At 41.6% G+C, this 17049-nt stretch overlaps 1 protein-coding gene across 8 annotated transcripts in view; it reads right to left on the bottom strand.

The window, feature by feature from the left end:
* The window catches only part of APP (amyloid beta precursor protein), a 160118-nt gene that overhangs the window by 45233 nt on the left and 97836 nt on the right, over positions 1 to 17049 (bottom strand). For all 8 annotated transcript variants that reach the window (XM_062515348.1, XM_062515346.1, XM_062515345.1 and 5 more), the window contains 3 exons: positions 13645 to 13719; positions 13315 to 13473; positions 1790 to 1918 (listed from right to left, as the gene is read on the bottom strand). In XM_062515348.1, coding sequence (XP_062371332.1) covers positions 1790 to 1918; positions 13315 to 13473; positions 13645 to 13719 — 363 coding nt within the window. The remainder of the gene's footprint in view (positions 1 to 1789; positions 1919 to 13314; positions 13474 to 13644; positions 13720 to 17049) is intronic.

Raw genomic sequence — 17049 nt, forward strand, 5'->3', positions numbered from 1 at the left:
TGGGGCAGAACACGCACAGAAACAGCTATTGTGGCAGAAATCCACAGCTTCATTCTTCTTTTAGCAACATTTACATTTGCCCATACTCCTAAGTTTTCACATAACATGTAAACCAAGTGAGGCACAGTGATTACTGCATCAGAATGTTTCAGATATTTGTTTTCTTTTTTTTAATGTATTTATTTCCTAATCCTAATACTCTGAAAAGAAACAGCTCTCCCAAGGAAAAAAAAGTAACATCTGCAAATTGCAAACACTGTCAGATGCAAACAAAATATTTCCACCAGAAGCACTACTGCATCCTCTCATGTAATTGCAGCTCTATTGCCTCAAGTGCCCTCACATTATTATGGGTTATGACATCACATGATATGTGCTCCCCCAGGGTACTCTTCACAAGTATCACCTTTCTTCAGTAGAAGGAGAAATTGAGGTGCATCTTAAAAGACTTAGAAGACTGACAGGATAATTAGGCCTAGCAAGTAAAATGAGCTGCAGACAGCAATTTTAACGAAACAGCAGCATGATTTCCTCAAATCCAAATATTTACACTATTGAACAAAATATTTTGTTTTCCAGTTTCCACTGAAAAACATTTCACAAACAGAACTCCCAGGCCACATTTTCCCATCTGACCAATTCTAGACACAAAGATGCTGTATCAATACTCATTCCTACAATGACATGTTAGGGAATACACTGCACTTCTTGTATTTATATGTCACTTTCTACTCTTCATCAGTGCTGCCACACAACCTGCACTCTTCAAAATTTCACTGACTTTTGTTATTAAATAATCCAATGACTTGTAAAAAAAAGGTCACGACTGATGCTTAAGACAAGGCAAAGGCAGCAGTCACTGCAGAGGACTTTTAGAAGTGTGCATTTCTCACTCCAGCAATTTCAAGACAGCTTGATCTCAATGTACACGTTTGGCTGAAACAGATATTCAAAAATCTAATCTGCCCTCCAGGGAGGTATGTGGTTTTGATTTTTCTTTTAGTGATGTCAGTCAATTCAAAAACTGTGACTGGGAAGTACTGGCCATTGAATCCTACAGAAGGAACAGCAGCAGATTCCATGGATTCCAGCACACTATCTTTACAGCTTATCCATTGTGACTGCAATTTTAATTGTTGTTTTGAAAGCCAGCTACATCTTCAATCTTGGGTGTTTTCTTTTTGCTTTCTTGCCCTCTATGATTTATGAAGACAAAATAAAAGATGTTTCAAAACATATGCATTGAGGACTATAGTAACATTCAGCAGTTAAATGGCATGAAGGCAGTGTCTACTTTCAAGGAACATATTAAACTTGAGTGCATCACAGTAATCACATTTATAGACATTACAAGTGCCTCTGCAATGACTATAGAAAGGTCTGTCATGGTCACATGGCTACTCCACCTCTGGCTCTGCCACATCAGCTGAGAGAAGCACAACCATGTGTTGTTGCTAAATCAAATACTGATGTTCTCCCAGAAGTATTATTTACCAAAGCACTAACAAAGGCTCTCAGCATTAATGCTCTGAAAGGCTCCTCAGGACATGGCCATGGCTGACTCATGGTCCAGACAGACAAAAAACCTGCTTTCAGTTCTTCTCAGAAGAAAAATCATACCCACATTACTATATCACTTTGCCTTAATCTTCTAATGGAAAACATTATTTTTGATTGCATTTAAAGCTGTCCACAGAAAAGAGTTGGGTATTTTATAAAAAACAGGTTGACAGAAATTTCACAGTAGTTACAAACTAACATGACCTCACAAACCAACAGTGGGGATTACCTGAGATCTGATTTGGGCAGCTTTCTTTGGGTCTACCATGCGGACGTGTTCAAAGTGTTTGAGAGTGTGCTGTCTGTCTTTCTGCTCAGCGCGCACATACTTCTTCAGCATGTTGAACACGTGACGAGGCTGCAGGGAACAAAAAGAACAAAAACCCGTCAGTTTAGAATGACACGTTTTCATTTCTTGCACTGGACATGCATCCCAAACCAAAAGTCCTTGGTGCTATCCTCTGAATGACTACTATAAGGAACATCCTCTCAACTGAACACCATCAGGATGCACCACTAAATAGTAGTTGTAGGCAGTAGATAATGTTTCTGAGGAGAGCGTTCAGATTTTCTATGTTTCTATGCGTAACCAATCGCCAGACTAGACTGCAAAACTTCAGGAAAAAAAAAATTCACAACATTCCTGCCCTGTCACTATTCCTACTTCACCAGAGGAGAAAACAGAGGAAAAGAAGCACTGAGCTGAGGTACAGAACATACACATCCAGAACACATAACTGACTGAAAACCTGTAAGAAAAAAGTCACCGCCCAGTTTTCAAAAGCTTCTCAACTTAGATGCCAGCTTTTACAAAAATGTGAAGTCTATTGCAAGTAATATTAATTAGTAAAACCTACTTGATATATGCCTTCAGGAACATAATGGAATACAAAGGAAAAAAACCCAGCAGCTGAAGGGAACTTGCAAATATACACAGTGATGGCAGAGCACTGAAGGCTAAGATGTACGCCTACGTACCTTCCTGCTCTGCACAGTAATACAGTGCCAAAACAGGAAGTGTTCTCCAGCATCCAGCTAAGACATTCATCTGTAACTCTTGAGATTATGATGGATTCTGGAGACGCAGTCCCCTTCTCTCCATTCCCACTTATGGTGCTGCGCTTGTGTATCCTACCTGAAGCTGGTGAGCAGTGAGAAGGAATAGAAAGATGACCTTACTGAGCAGCAGATTCAAGAATGAACAGAAGTGGTAAAGAGCTTGTCTAGGCACTGACAGTGACACAGTGAAGAAGGTGTGGAAGTGATAAAATAGGTGTCAGAAGCTCTGCGCACAGCCTTCCAAAGCAGGAAGAACTGTGGGTGAAGGTGAAGTTTTAAGACTTGGATTCATGGACAAATATAGAGTCTAAACTGATTTAACATTTACACAAGAGATGAATGCTAAGATATGAAGTCCAAAGATTTCAGAATCTCTTCAGTTTAAGAAAAGTAACAGATTTAAAAATGTCTGAGGAAATGAAACCAAAGGTTATTTCAAGAACATTATGTCAGACAGATATAGAGAAGTGAAGCCATATCCTGCCAGAGATTTAAACTTAGTGTCTCCATTGCTGAAAATTCATTCATGAGGAAAATAATTCCAAGTCCCCAAAGCCAAGTACTCTTAGATGAAGTTGCAAGAAACTGTGAACAAATGCTGGAAAGTGAGTAATCCTCACAACCTTGTGGTAATGGCCGAACAACTGAAATGTCAATTAAAAAAAGCTTTAAAGCTTTATCAAAATGAAGGCTAGAAGACCAGAAAGTTTAACAGCAAGAAGAAAATTTTGAAGACAGGAAATTTAGCTACCATTCCTAATAATTCAACTTTTCTTGCCTCCAAGACACATCAAGGTAACAGGCTAGGGCAGACTAGACAGAAAAGGATTAACTTATTTTTTTCTTTTCAAAGAGATATTCCAAATTAAGTATCATGTGTAAAACCAAAAGAGCATAGCTTTTGTTTCTCCATAGCATGGCTATATTCACTGGAATGTGTGAATGAGACTTTACAATCAGATTTGTTAACAGGACAACAATCTTGAAAATACCTAACAAATACCACTAACAGCAGTACTAGTCACTTAGGTACAGACAGTCCGCTTTCAGTACCTTTTCTAACACTGAGAAATGTCCCACACATATTACTATAAAGTAGAAATGGAGATGTGTTCCTTCAGCATGTCTGACCAAAAAATCTTCCTGTTATGGCAGCAGAAATCCATAATTCAAGTTTAGGACCATGAAAGAATATTTAATGCAAGATGTTTCCTTAGAGGGGCAGAGACTGCTTTTTCTCAAGCAGGAAAACAACCTCAACAAAACACTAGAAACTTACTCTGTGTAGGAATACAAACCTAAGGAGTTTCAGTGTTTTGTTTTTAAAACTATTCGTATGCACGCTTCAGCCCTGATCTGGTGATCTCACATGGCCTAAAAGCTTGTGACATTGCTTTAACAAGTGATCCAGAACTAAGTCCTTGTGAAGTACTGAATCACCTGGCAAAGACACACAAGGATTTCCTGGTCAGCAGGGCACTGCACTACACACAACCTCCTAGAGTAATGCAGACATCTATGGAAACAACAAGATTCTCTGAATGGAACGTTGAGACCTGAGACAGATACGTACACAGGACCCCCTGATGTGGAAGTTGAAATGGATTAGAAGACTCACCACATAGACATTTTATTGACAAAAATGTCTTTATCATGACCTTTAGGAAACATGCCCTGCCCCAGCTCTTAAAGTAATATACTAGGTCATTTCCACATGGATCAAAAATCCCCAAAAGTTGGTGGTGTCCCTTGAATGTCTGACATGAACTACACCAGCTCTTCTTCCCTTCTGGAAGACCCAGCCACATTAGATCAGATCTAGATCAGAGGTCAGACCTCCAACTATTGCCCAACAATTTTTCAGCGCTTCTGCCTCATGTTTTCAAGGTTGTGGCTGCAGGCAAAACTGCCGGAGTTGGCGATGAACAATGACAACTCTTCACCGGGCGTTGCATACCCTAGTGGGGCACCTACCATGAATGAGCACCGCACTCTACAGTTGAATATAACTTCGACTGCAAAAAAACCCTAAAAATTAATTTATAATTTTCTTCTTGATGCAGAAGGCAGTAGACTTATTGCTTGCAGAGTTTTGACAAATTTCTGCATCATCAAAAGTAGTTCAGCTCAAGTCCCACCTCTGTATTGTACTTCATACCCATTTTCTTTTAAATGTCATTATTGAGTGAACTGATTCTACTTGAAAGTTCTGCACATGCAGACATTTTTTGCAGAAACACCTCTGTTGTCAGATTAAAAATTGATTGCAACTGGTGGGTTAATACAATGTTTATTCTTAAAAAAACACTGGCCTATGGAATGGCAAAATGCTTATTCTGCACGAAGAAGAACTGGAAAGCAACCAGCCCAGTTATGACATTTCGAGGAAATCACTATCATATCTATGTTTCTTGTGGGAAAACCTATGAATATGTATGTATGTATGTATGTAAAATATGGTATCTAAACAGAAGGTTTTTCTGTACTTGGCATGCAGTTTTGGAGGAGATATCCCCTCATGCATCTGGCTGAATAAAGAATAAAGAATGAATGCTTCCTAATGCTGCGCTAGTGCTAGGGAGTTTTTATATTTACTGGTTTTGGTAATAACACTTTCAGCAGGATTCACACCTAAATCTAGTACACCAAGTAGCAAAATGAACTCCTGTGATGTAGACTAGAGGGGCCACAAGGAATGGACTAGGTCAAGCACAGAGGTAGGGAAAAGCACCACAGGCTGAGGAGATGCACCCAGGCCTCCCATCTGAAGTCATTATATCCACAGCTGTCTATTACTTTGACTCTAGGCAGAAACTTCACACTAAATTATAAATCAAAGTGGTTCTATTATCATCTAAATTAAGTTCCCAAGGTCTTAGCTCTGACACTATCTATGGCAGAAGAACAAAAAGCTGACACATCTTTGGGCCAGCTTGGCACCTTTTCCTCTTCTTAAACAAAGTACCAACCACCAAACTTCTTTAAAAAATCCTGGGTCTAACACTTGAAGTTCTGCTGTGTGTTTTGCCAGGGAAAATTGTGCATGTTTATGGCTGTAGTTGTCTTAGTAAAAAACATCTCATACAATAACTTGGATCAGCCTACCTAAGCCTCACAAAATAATTTCACTATTTTCAGTGATCTGTACCTGTTTTGTCAGCTTGTTTCCTTTTTCTTTCTTTCTTTTTTTTTTTTTGTTTTGTTTTGGTCTTCCTCTGAAGGCAACCAGGATACTATTGACGACATCGGTGACTGACAAGAATGGCCAGTGATTTCTTAAGCAACAGGACCCAGCACCAAATTCTGAATAAATTTTATTTCATTAACTATGTTGATCAGTTAGGAATAACACGGGTACTGTGTACTCCAAAACTCTGGACTGGTTGACAAGAAGTTTAAATCCACAGTCTCGTGGCACACACTATTCAGGCAAATGCAGCAAAGATGACAAACCTAATAAGATGTGAACCTACTGACTATTTTAAGCACATACTGTAACACTGCTCCCATCAAACTCATTCCAAAGCTCCTCCTACTCAGCAGATTCAAACACCTGTTCTTTTATCTACAACTGAGATTAATCACAGTCCTTCTTATAAGCTATTGTGACCATCCAGCAGATGTACTCATGTCTTTGGGTGTTTTATAGTTGTTAGTTTATGCTGGAGAATGTTGTCGAAGTACTGTTTTACACAGCTTCCCTGAGTACATGGGGACTTGCATGCATTTGATACATTTGGTGCAAAGCAGACAGGTTCACAGACGAGGTATGTGGGCTACACAGACTACCTAGGGTGACAATACAGCATTAAGAAGTAATGTTCTACCTAGAACTGTAGAGAATATGCCGTGCCTCTTACTTGGAAGATGAGACATTCTGTGGTCTTGTATATGAGATGTAAAATGCCCATAATCCAGTTTCTAGCAAGTTATATATAAACACACACAAATAAATACAAATATATAAACATGCAGATGCCTCTCCATGATCTCTGTACTGATCCTAGTCTGCTATTTCAGATTTTAAGGGAGTGATGAAACAGTGCAGTTTCACTGGAAAAGGGAAACATCAAATGTGGTGTGCATGGCTAAAATCTCTCCTTGTGGAAATCCAAAATATTTACTACAGAGAAATCACACAAAAAAACATATTAAAGCACTTCTGTGAATTGAAAATACAGCTTTCTGGCTTTGTGCCATGGAACTTCCATGGGAAATTCTGAGCTGGATTGTCATTTTGATCAAAATTCACTCTAAATAAGAGAGGAAACTTTCACAACGCTGTATTGTGCTACTTAACCTTGCCTTTAGAGAAAAATCAATCACCAGTCCCTTCCCTTTACTGTTCTTGCAATGTGCAGCAACTGTTTCTTTTCATACATTATTCTGAATACCTTGTGTACCATATTCAGTACATATTTAATTTGCTACATTATTAACTTGTAGGTCATGTTTTATCAAGAAGTAGTTCATTTAAGAAACATTCAAGAAAAGGTGAATTGGATGAATGCAAACACTCGTGGGCAAGACAAATAAATCCCTATCCAGATACCTGTTCTGTGGAGTTAAAGATGCCTTCTCATAATTTTTAACAAAATATGTTATCTCACACATAAAAATCACATTTCTATAATGGTCCCCAAGACTTACACTTTCCTCCCCTCTCAAGGAATCATCTGGGGGCCAAACAAAATGAAAACTATTTGATTTAATCTCATTATTTGTTCTTCAGTATTTCAACTTACTGAACCTTGACAAATTAAGACAAATTTTGTTTCTGATCGCTGTTTTAAAACTCCTAATTCTACATATAACAAACCTTCCAGGGTTTAAAACAAGACACTGGAAAACGGAATTAGGTGACCACATTTATGGAAATTTGACTTTGTATAAAAACAGAGCTGATATCCATGATAATTCACAAAAAACCTACAAAATGAAGTATGTGCAGAATTCCACAGCTGGAAGTTAATGGGTTTGGAGGAGCAGAGCTGAAGGGTGGAGCACTAAAGCTGGACTGCTGTTTCCTGCAGCACAGGAAGATTTTTATCAGCAATTCAGCAGCAACACTTTGGCCTGCCTCCAACTGTGTATTTCCACAGCAATCCCCTTGGACTCAGGAAATGCTCTGAGCTTCCCAAACACCGAGACACTGAGCACGAGCCCCACTGCAGATTCCTCTTCCCTGTCCAAATAGCCAAACCTGACTGGTTTCAACCCACACTGTGCTCTCTGTGTGAACAGGCACTGCTCCCAAGCATAAAAGGTACCAGAGTAAATTCTGGCAAAAATGAAAACACGGTAAAAAATCAGATGATTAATGTACATTATAGGGTTGATCTTAATGCTGGCTCTTCTAAGCAAGAATTTCCATTTCAGTAAAACAGTGCTGAGTTAGAAGAGAAGCATTTTAAACTGCTATTAAGGATTATATGCTCACTTGAATTTGTGCAAAGAAAAGAGGTTAATTAATTACCTTTCAAAGTTTTCCTGTATGTTTCCCTCCTCTGAAACCCTTTATTTCAATTTCCTTTTCTGCTTGTCTTCATCACCCACCACCAGCTCCCCACAGATAATGTGCCTCTCTTACCATCAAAGATTGTAAAGGGAGACATAAATCCACAAAAATTTGACATGCACATGAAAGCGGGAATACCAAGCAAATTACAGAATCAATCTGCTCACAGAGAATGATGGATTTGAATTCCCCTATTTAATGTACAAAATGAAGGGGAAAATTTCCAACTGTTTTAAAAACTAGAGGCATATTGCTTCCAGCTGCCACTAATCCTCCTTTCCTGTGGCAAGCCCAATAAGCAGGATGAAACAATATAATATTTTGACACTGGATACTGAGCAGCTGCACCCCATTTTCAAAGGCAGCAAAGTACAGCAGCACAGCTAAGCTGCATCAGGAATCAAGAACGAGGATTGAATTTTGAGTTTCTGGGGAGCCTGCATGACAGTGCTTCTGAGAACAGGACAACAGTACAAATACTTGCTTTTGCTTAAATTTATTTTCTTGTACACCTTGAAACTATGCAATTTCATCTCTGTGTGCTCCCTCTCTCCCTTGCTGCCCTGAGTGGTACTCAGAAGCACACCTGTGACACTGGCACTGGGCAAGCACCTGCGTAACACATGAAAAAAACGTGCAGATACAGTTTTTAATCTGATACAGAAATTGCTCACAAAGGATTCACGGACCTTTTAACCCTCCTAACTGCATGCAGCACTTTCATAAAAAAAATCTAATTTATTTTTTAAATTTAAATCCAAATTCTTCCTCACAACTTCAGAGAAAGAGACTCCATCACTTTAAATATTTAGAATCTATTTTTGCAGTAAACATACTAATAGCAAACCATGTGACTTGAAGCAGGCTGTGAAGGAGGTTCTTAAAAATAATTTGAGAATTCCAGAAGCCTACACTCCCACACCTTTTCTACTAATACTTAACAAGTTATCAGTAAGGTTATGAATTACTCTCCCAAAGATAACACAACTGCATCAAATGCACTTTTAGTTTACTAGGGAACTGCCAGAGTGAAATACAGCTGGGATATCAGAGTTGCATTCTCCATTAAGTCCATTTTCTCTTTGGCTAGGAAGTCAAAGTTTGGATCCACAGAGTATTCAAACTTCTGGCTCCATAACCTGCAAAGCAGTTATTAGTCTGGATTAACTCATCAGGTCATTCAGCTATCATTAATCACTCCCCAGGTTTCAGCCTCACAGAATCACTAGGTTGGAAGAGACCTTCAAGATCATAGAGTCCAACCCATGTCCTAACACCTCAACTAAACCATGGCACCAAGTGCCACATCCAATCTTTTTTTAAACACATCCAGGGATGGTAACTCCACCACCTTCCCGGGCAGACCATTCCAGTACTTTGTCACTCCTTCCATAAAAAACTTTTTCCTAATATCCAACCTAAATTTCCCTCGGGACAGCTTAAGACTGTGTCCTCTCATTCTGCCAGTGGTTGCCTGGGAGAAGAGACGGATCCTCACCTGGCTACAACCACCTTTCAGGAAGCTGTAGAGAGTGACAAGGGCACCTCTGAGCCTCCTTTTCTCCAGGCTGAACAACCCCAGCTCCGTCAGCCATTCCTCACAGGGTTTGTGTTCCAAGCCCCTCACCAGCCTCGTTGCCTCCTCTGGACACAACTCAAATGTCTCAAGGTCCTTCCCAAACTGAGGGGCCAGAACTGGACACAGCACTCAAGGTGTGACCTCACCAGTGCTGAGTACAGGGGAAGAATGACCTCCCTGCTCCTGCTGGCCACACTGTTCCTGATCCAGGCCAGGATGCCACTGGCCCTCTTGGGCACCAGGGCACACTGCTGGCTCATGTTCAGATGCCATCAATCAGCACCCCCAGGTCCCTTTCTGCCTGGCCACTGTCCAGCCACTCTGCCCCCAGCCTGTAGTGCTGCAGGGGTTGTTGTGGCCAAAGTGCTGGACTCAGCACTTGGACTTATTAAACTTCATTCCATTGGACTCTGCCCATCCATCCAACCATTCCAGGTGTCTTTGCAGAGCCCTGCTACTTTCCAATAGATCGACACACACTTCCAGCTGCAAATTTACTAATAATAGACTCAATGCCCTCATCCATGTCATCAATAAAAATATTGATCAGAACTGACCCCAGCACAGATCCCTGAGGAACACCACTTGTGCCTGGCCACCAGCTGGATGCAGCACTGTTCACCACCCCTCTCTGGGCCCGGCCATCCAGCCAGTTCTTTACCCAGCAAAGAGTGCTCCTGTCCAAGTCATGGGCTGACAGCTTTTCCAGGAGTTTACTGTGGGAGACAGTGTCAAAGGCCTTGCTGAAGACCAAACAGACACCATCCACAGCCTTTCCTGCATCCACCAGGCGGGTCAATTGGTCATGAAAGGAGATCAGCTTGGTCAGACACAACCTTCCCCTCCTAAACCCATGCTGGCTGGGTCTGATACCCTGGCCATCCTGTAAGGGCCGTGTGATGACACTCAATATAAACTGTTCCATTACCTTAGTGGGTGCTGAGGTCAGGCTAACTGGTCTATAATTACCAGGATCCTCCTTCCCACTTTTTTTGTGAATGGGAGTCACGCTGGCCATGTGGAACCTCCCCAGTGATCCAGAACTGTTGGTAAATGATGGAGAGTGGCTTCACAAGCTCATCTGCCAGCTCCCTCATCAACTGGTATGGATCCCATCTGGTCCCATAGATTTATAAACATCCCAGCAGCTCAGCAGTTCTCTGACTGCTTCCTCCTGGATAACAGGGGGACATTCTGCTCCCTGACACCATTTACCAACCCAGGAGGACATTTGGCCTCAGGACAAGCTGTCTTCACACTAAAGACTGAGGTAAAGAAGGTGTTAAGCACTTCCACCTTCTCCTCATCTGCAGTTACTAGGTTCCCTCCCACATCCAGTAGAGAACTCATGTTGTTCTTACCCTTCTTTTTTTTCTTTCACAAAAGCTACCAAATTAAGTTCTAACTGAGCTTTGGCCTCTCTATTTTTTTTTTTCTACATGCCCTAGCAACCTCCTTAAATAATTCCTGAGAGACCTGGCCCTCCTTTCAAAAGATGATACATCCTCTTTTGATTCCTAGGTTACTTCACAACTACCTCCTCTCTCACTCAATACAACCAGACAAATCATCCTTCTGAATTCAAGGTCAGTATTTTCACATGCTTTGGCATGCACCTGACCAGCAGTTCAACAACTGCCATCAGCTACAGGGCATACAGTCAAAAAATGCTGAGGCAAGGACAAGACCATCTACAAGACTGAACAAGGACTTGTTTAAATACATTATTTTTAAACTGTTCACCCCTGTTATTTTGAGGTGAGTCCCTGTCTGGTAGCACCTTCAGCTAATGTTACCTACATGCTTGCTGCTTGCTCCTTTCAGAATTATTAGCTTTTGTAGGCCATATATAGGACATATACTTAATATAGGATGCACTTCAGTCTTTCAAATAGTACTTCAATACTTACTTTTACTGGACTCATGTCACCTTTCAGGCCTGGTGCTCTCCCCTGACACTGGAAATGTATCAGTAACTTAAATGTACTGGGAGCTGACTACAAGCTACATAAGCACAAAATGCAAGTTTTTCTGGTCCCAGAGTCACTGTTAAGATTTTTCCTCTAGAGTTCTGCAGCTGAAGTTCACTTTGTGTCCTCTGCATTCCACATTTTGGCAGCTGTAGAGACCTTTCTACTGCTATGTGTAGTCCCCATCACACCCTTCAAAAACTGCAGATAGCTGCAGAACCAAGCTGCCAGCCTGACACACACACACACACACACACACACACAGAGCTTGAAATCAAATAATTTTACTGGGGTACTTCTCAGGCAGGATTACACTTGTACAAGGCTGAACCTCAAAGCAGGAAAGCTTGCCTCTAATGCCAAATGTGAAATCCTACCTTTGATGAACTACCCAAACCCACAGTGCAGGAAAGCAAACATGACCTGCAGCCAGTCCATATACTCACCTCGGTTCTGAGCCATAGACTCCAGCTTCTTAAAAGAAGCTGCATCCCATCTTATAACTCACTAATCTGTCTCCTAATGAATTTAAGCCTTTTACTACCCTCACTGTGGTCAGAGGTTATACCATGCAACTCACACTGAGGCCAAATAACATCCTCTACTAATTTAACACCGACTAGCTTCATTTTCCACAAACTACTACTGCAAAATACATGGAAACTGTTCACACAACTATCCTGAAGTCACCTCTTGAAACTTTTACCTAAGTGAAAGGTTTTAACTTTCACTTGGCAGATACAGTATAAGCAAGCTGGGAAGTGGGGCGGGGGGGGAGGGAAGAAAAAAGTTCAACTATGATGACAATGATCACTATTCCACAGTTACCAAATAAGCAGATTTCTCCTCAGAAGAAAACGTACTGAAAGTGTGTAATGTAATGGTGTTAGCCATATTGGTATAACTCCCTGTGAGGTTAAATTCACTAAAAGACTCAGCAGTGCAACAATGTTTTTTTCCATCTAGGAAGTGTTCAAGAGGCCAGAGGTACATAAAATAATTTATGACTTTCCCCCAGTCTTTTTTATAAATTCTCTTTCTCTGGAAGTCACTGACCACATATTGTTGTATTGAAACAAGCATCAAAGATTATAGTCATTAAAGTCCATTCAATCTGCATTCTGAATGTACATGTTTACACCCACCAATAGCCATCACACCCAAAATAGACAACTTTGAATGGCTAGTGTGCTAATTTCTTGTCATCCCACAATCCTCACAAGTTCCTTAACCAAACACTTCAACAGTTCAACAAAGAAAACAAAACATCACAGCCATCCTATCTTTAAGCTCCATGTTATCATGAAGTATCCTAACGTGCACCACTTAGAGGGACACCATCCTCCTGCAGGATCTGTGAGCAGTTGCAATTTCTGACAACCAAATCACTTTCACGTGATTTGCTCAAGTATCTTTATTATGTATCTATCCATCAACAGGTATGCACATAGGAGTTTGTGTCTGCATTTAGGCAAACTGTTTAAACTGTCTGACTGCTGTCACAGCTCTTGCACAGTGAGCACAGTCCTGGCTCCAAAGCTGGACTGCACCTGGGCACATCTACATTTCCCCCAGGACAACTACAATGATTTTGACCCAGCTGGCAGAGCTTGTGGTATCACACTCACCCTGGGTGGGACAGTCTGCAGGGCTGTGATGTAGTTCTCCAGAGCAATGCGTCGACGGTCATTCAGCATGGCTTCCACTCGTGCCATGTGAGTCTCCACAAGCTGCTGTCTTTCATTTGCTGCTTCTTGTTCCAGTGATTCCACTTTCTCCTGGAAATGCTGAAAAAACCATCAATCACAATAGAAACAGAGAAGATATCAGCACAGACAAGAAAAAAAGAGAGTAACATGGAATCTCCATAAAGTAAATCTACTTTATTAAATTACAACACAGCCAGCACCACTTGTGTCTTAACTGGGGCCCCAGATGGTGGTTGCATTTTCCTTTACCTGGATAACAGCTTTCTTGTCAGCCTTTGGCAAGTTTTTTGCTTGGCGTTCTGCCTCTTCCCACTCTCTCATGACCTAATGAACAAAACAAGGAGTGTGACTTTCCTATTTTTCTCTCTCGTCCCACAGCTTAGCAGCAGCCAAGCACTGCAGCTCCAAGAGTCTTATTTTTACATTCCTCTCCTCCTTTTACCTCTAGAAAAAAAGGCAGTGACAACATTTTATCAAGGTGGGACCCTGTGATTACATTTAAAAAAGACAGTATTTGTGTGTCTGAACACTGTGCCAAGCTCTCAAAACTCTGCTGTGAAGGAATGAATTAACCAGCCCTCAAGCAAGGGAAGTGGAGAACTCCATGGGTGAACACACCAACCCTTTTTCATCTCAGACCGAAAACCAATTCCACCTGTTGTACACCCTTGGACAAAATGAGTAAATTTCAACTCATTCCAACCAGATCACACCACCTTTTTTGGCACCACAAAACCTTTTCATTTATTCAGGTTGCATCACTGGCCTGAGTAGGGCAGATCAAAAATTACACATAATTTGTGCTAGTCCAGCTGTTTGTCCAGAAACAGGGGTGTAGAAACACTTCCAAGAACTGAATATGTATCTCAAATACAGCACTGTCAGAAAAATAACATAGGAGATCTTTTAGTGTCATTTCTTTCATGTGAGAAGCCTCCTCTCCCTGTAACACAGAGCAGTAGTGTTTCAATAGTCAAGGAGTGGGTTAACTTGCTGTCCATGAGATTTTAAACTTTTCTGTGGTCTTACCAGGGCCTTCAATCATTTCTTACCTAGACAGCAATCTCCTCAGATGATACATTTTATATAGGATCGATTGTTCCCACTGAATGAAGTGCACACAAATAGTGACTATTTACCTGCAGGATTAGCCCAATAAGAAACCTATAAGTAATTACTCACAATTGGAAAGGAATTTCCCTTCCCTTCTCAATAAAAATAAAACACACACCTTCACACCATTCAATATAAAGAGTCAAGATAATTTTTAAAAAAAGCTCAGAGTCCACAAGGACAACTGAAATTTTGCCAAGACTAGTACCAAAGGCAGGAGAGAGAAGATCTGCCGTGTCTCATGTTCACAAGTTGAACTTCCAACACTCACTGCCTGTCTCAGGCTTCCCAGTTTTTCCACACACCGCACCAGACATTGCTAATCAGGCTCTTTGATGAACAGATTGGAAAGTGCTGGTGGTGCCTCAGGGTACTGGGCTGAACCTGTGCTTTAAAAAAAACAAAACAAAACAAAAAAAAAAAAACAACCCACACAAACCTGGGCTCAAAGGAGACTTTTACAAGACCGAGGCCTTGAAATGTGGTACCTCTCAGTTCTATACAGAGCTGTAGGATTACTCAGAGGACTGACACCTGCACTCCAAAACAACTCAATCTATGGGATTTTGTTGTCAAGTTTTAATTTTCCTTTTCACCCCAAACCCTAGAGTGTATCTCAAGACAGCAGTACATCAGCCATGGTAAAAACAGATCAACTCATTGTCAGCAAAATTATTTATCTGCAAAAGATTCTGGCCTCAGTAACAGCCCAAAAGAATGGAGACTTCTCTTCTGGGAAGCTAATGGGATGCTGAAAACTTTAAAGTGGGAAATTGTTTAGCCTGCTTTTGGGCTTCACCAGGGACATAGTTAGGCAGCAGTTACAAGCAGAGACCTGAAATTAAATATTTAGAATCACAGTCTTTATCTCACCCTGCTCCTTCACTGGGAACTGTAAGCTGAAATTTAAGACCCAGGAACTGTACTCCAACCTACATAATTGTCAGCCTAAAACTGCCTCTTCAGTTTACATTATCTTCTCATCAGACAATACCCACTGATGTTTAAATTGAAGCCAAACTTAAAGGCAGCAGGAAAACAAAATTTACAAGGAGTAGTAGCAAGGAACTAATGACAGAGAACATGATGGGCAGCACACTGAAGTTATAGGTCACCCCCCACATGGTACTACTACAGTACTTTGGCACAGGACATTTCAGTGATTCTCTGACAAAACAGGACTAGATGACATGAACTGACACCACAATTTAGAGCACAGTGATGTGGTCTGGAAAAAAACTTACTAATTCTCAGAGTGCTGCTATGTATTCAGTGCACATTAAGCATTCAGCTCTTAATTGTGCTTAGGCCATATGACTGTGGGGGCTGAGAAAACAATTTGTGAACATAGGCAGCACCTTTCCAGAGACCTGACATGACACTGGTGGCAGGATATTTCAGAGACTGAAATGTTATAGTTTTACCTATTATAGCAAAGGCACATAACAAAAGATGCACAGAAGACCATCCAAGCCCACCCTGAATGGGCCTCCTGACTGAAACCCTGAACTGTGAGTTAAACCACCTAAGGAAGAGAGATAAGAAAAGTGACACTACTGCTCAAAGCATGTGGAAGAGCACCCATTGCAGAGCCCAGCCCAGCACCTTCAAGGGTGGAGGCTACAGCCCCATGGTAATCTGCTGCCAGACTCACACAGACCCCACCAAAGAGGGGGGGAGGATGAGGGGTCTGGGTGTATGCTGAAAAAGTCTCTGATGAGAGGCAGTGAATGCCCATCCTCCAGAAGAGCCCAGGGGCCCCTTCACTCCAGGAAAAGCCACATCACATGAAGGACAGCTCAGGGGGTGTCATGGCCCATCAAAGCCCTCCCCCCAAAGGGGTCCCAGACCCTGCACCAGAGCACTGCAACATGATGGAACAGATCCACAAGTGTTCCAAGGGGCAGTGTCAAACCTAGCCCCTTTAGGAGGCACTTGGGTGTTCCCACCTGGCCCAAATGTATATTAATCCATGGGATTCTGTACTTTTTGGCGCTGCCACAGTGGGGGACCCTCACCACCACGAAGACCAGATGGAGGAGAAGAATGAGATGTTGTTGGGACCCCTGAAAGGGTGACAGGTTTCTACATAGCCCCTGTCACTCTCTGCTGGTCCCCTCCTCCCTCATCTCTCTTTCTATTCCTTTCTTTTGTCTTTCTTTCCCTTTGCCTCTTTTACTATTAAATAAAATAGATCAAGTTTTTTTTGGCAACAACATCTAACCTTGTAAGGTTGTAATAACGTTTTGCGGGTATATTTCAAACCTTCCTGGGTCTGATCCACTTTATTCAGAGAGGCTGAGTTTCCTTTGTGAGTTAAGCTGGCTCGTAACACCCCCCAAAGGGGTCCCCAGACCCTGCACCAGAGCACTGCATCTGATATTACATGGTGTAACAGATCCACAGCCTTGCAAGGGACAGTGTTTAACTGGTCCCCCCCAGGGAGGTACCTGTGTGCTCCCACCTGCCCAAATGGATATTAATCCATGGGATTCTCTGCTTTTCAGCAGGGACCCTCACCACCAAGAAGACCAGATACAG

The sequence above is a fragment of the Cinclus cinclus genome, chromosome 2 (assembly GCF_963662255.1).
Source record: "Cinclus cinclus chromosome 2, bCinCin1.1, whole genome shotgun sequence".
NCBI lineage: Eukaryota > Metazoa > Chordata > Aves > Passeriformes > Cinclidae > Cinclus > Cinclus cinclus.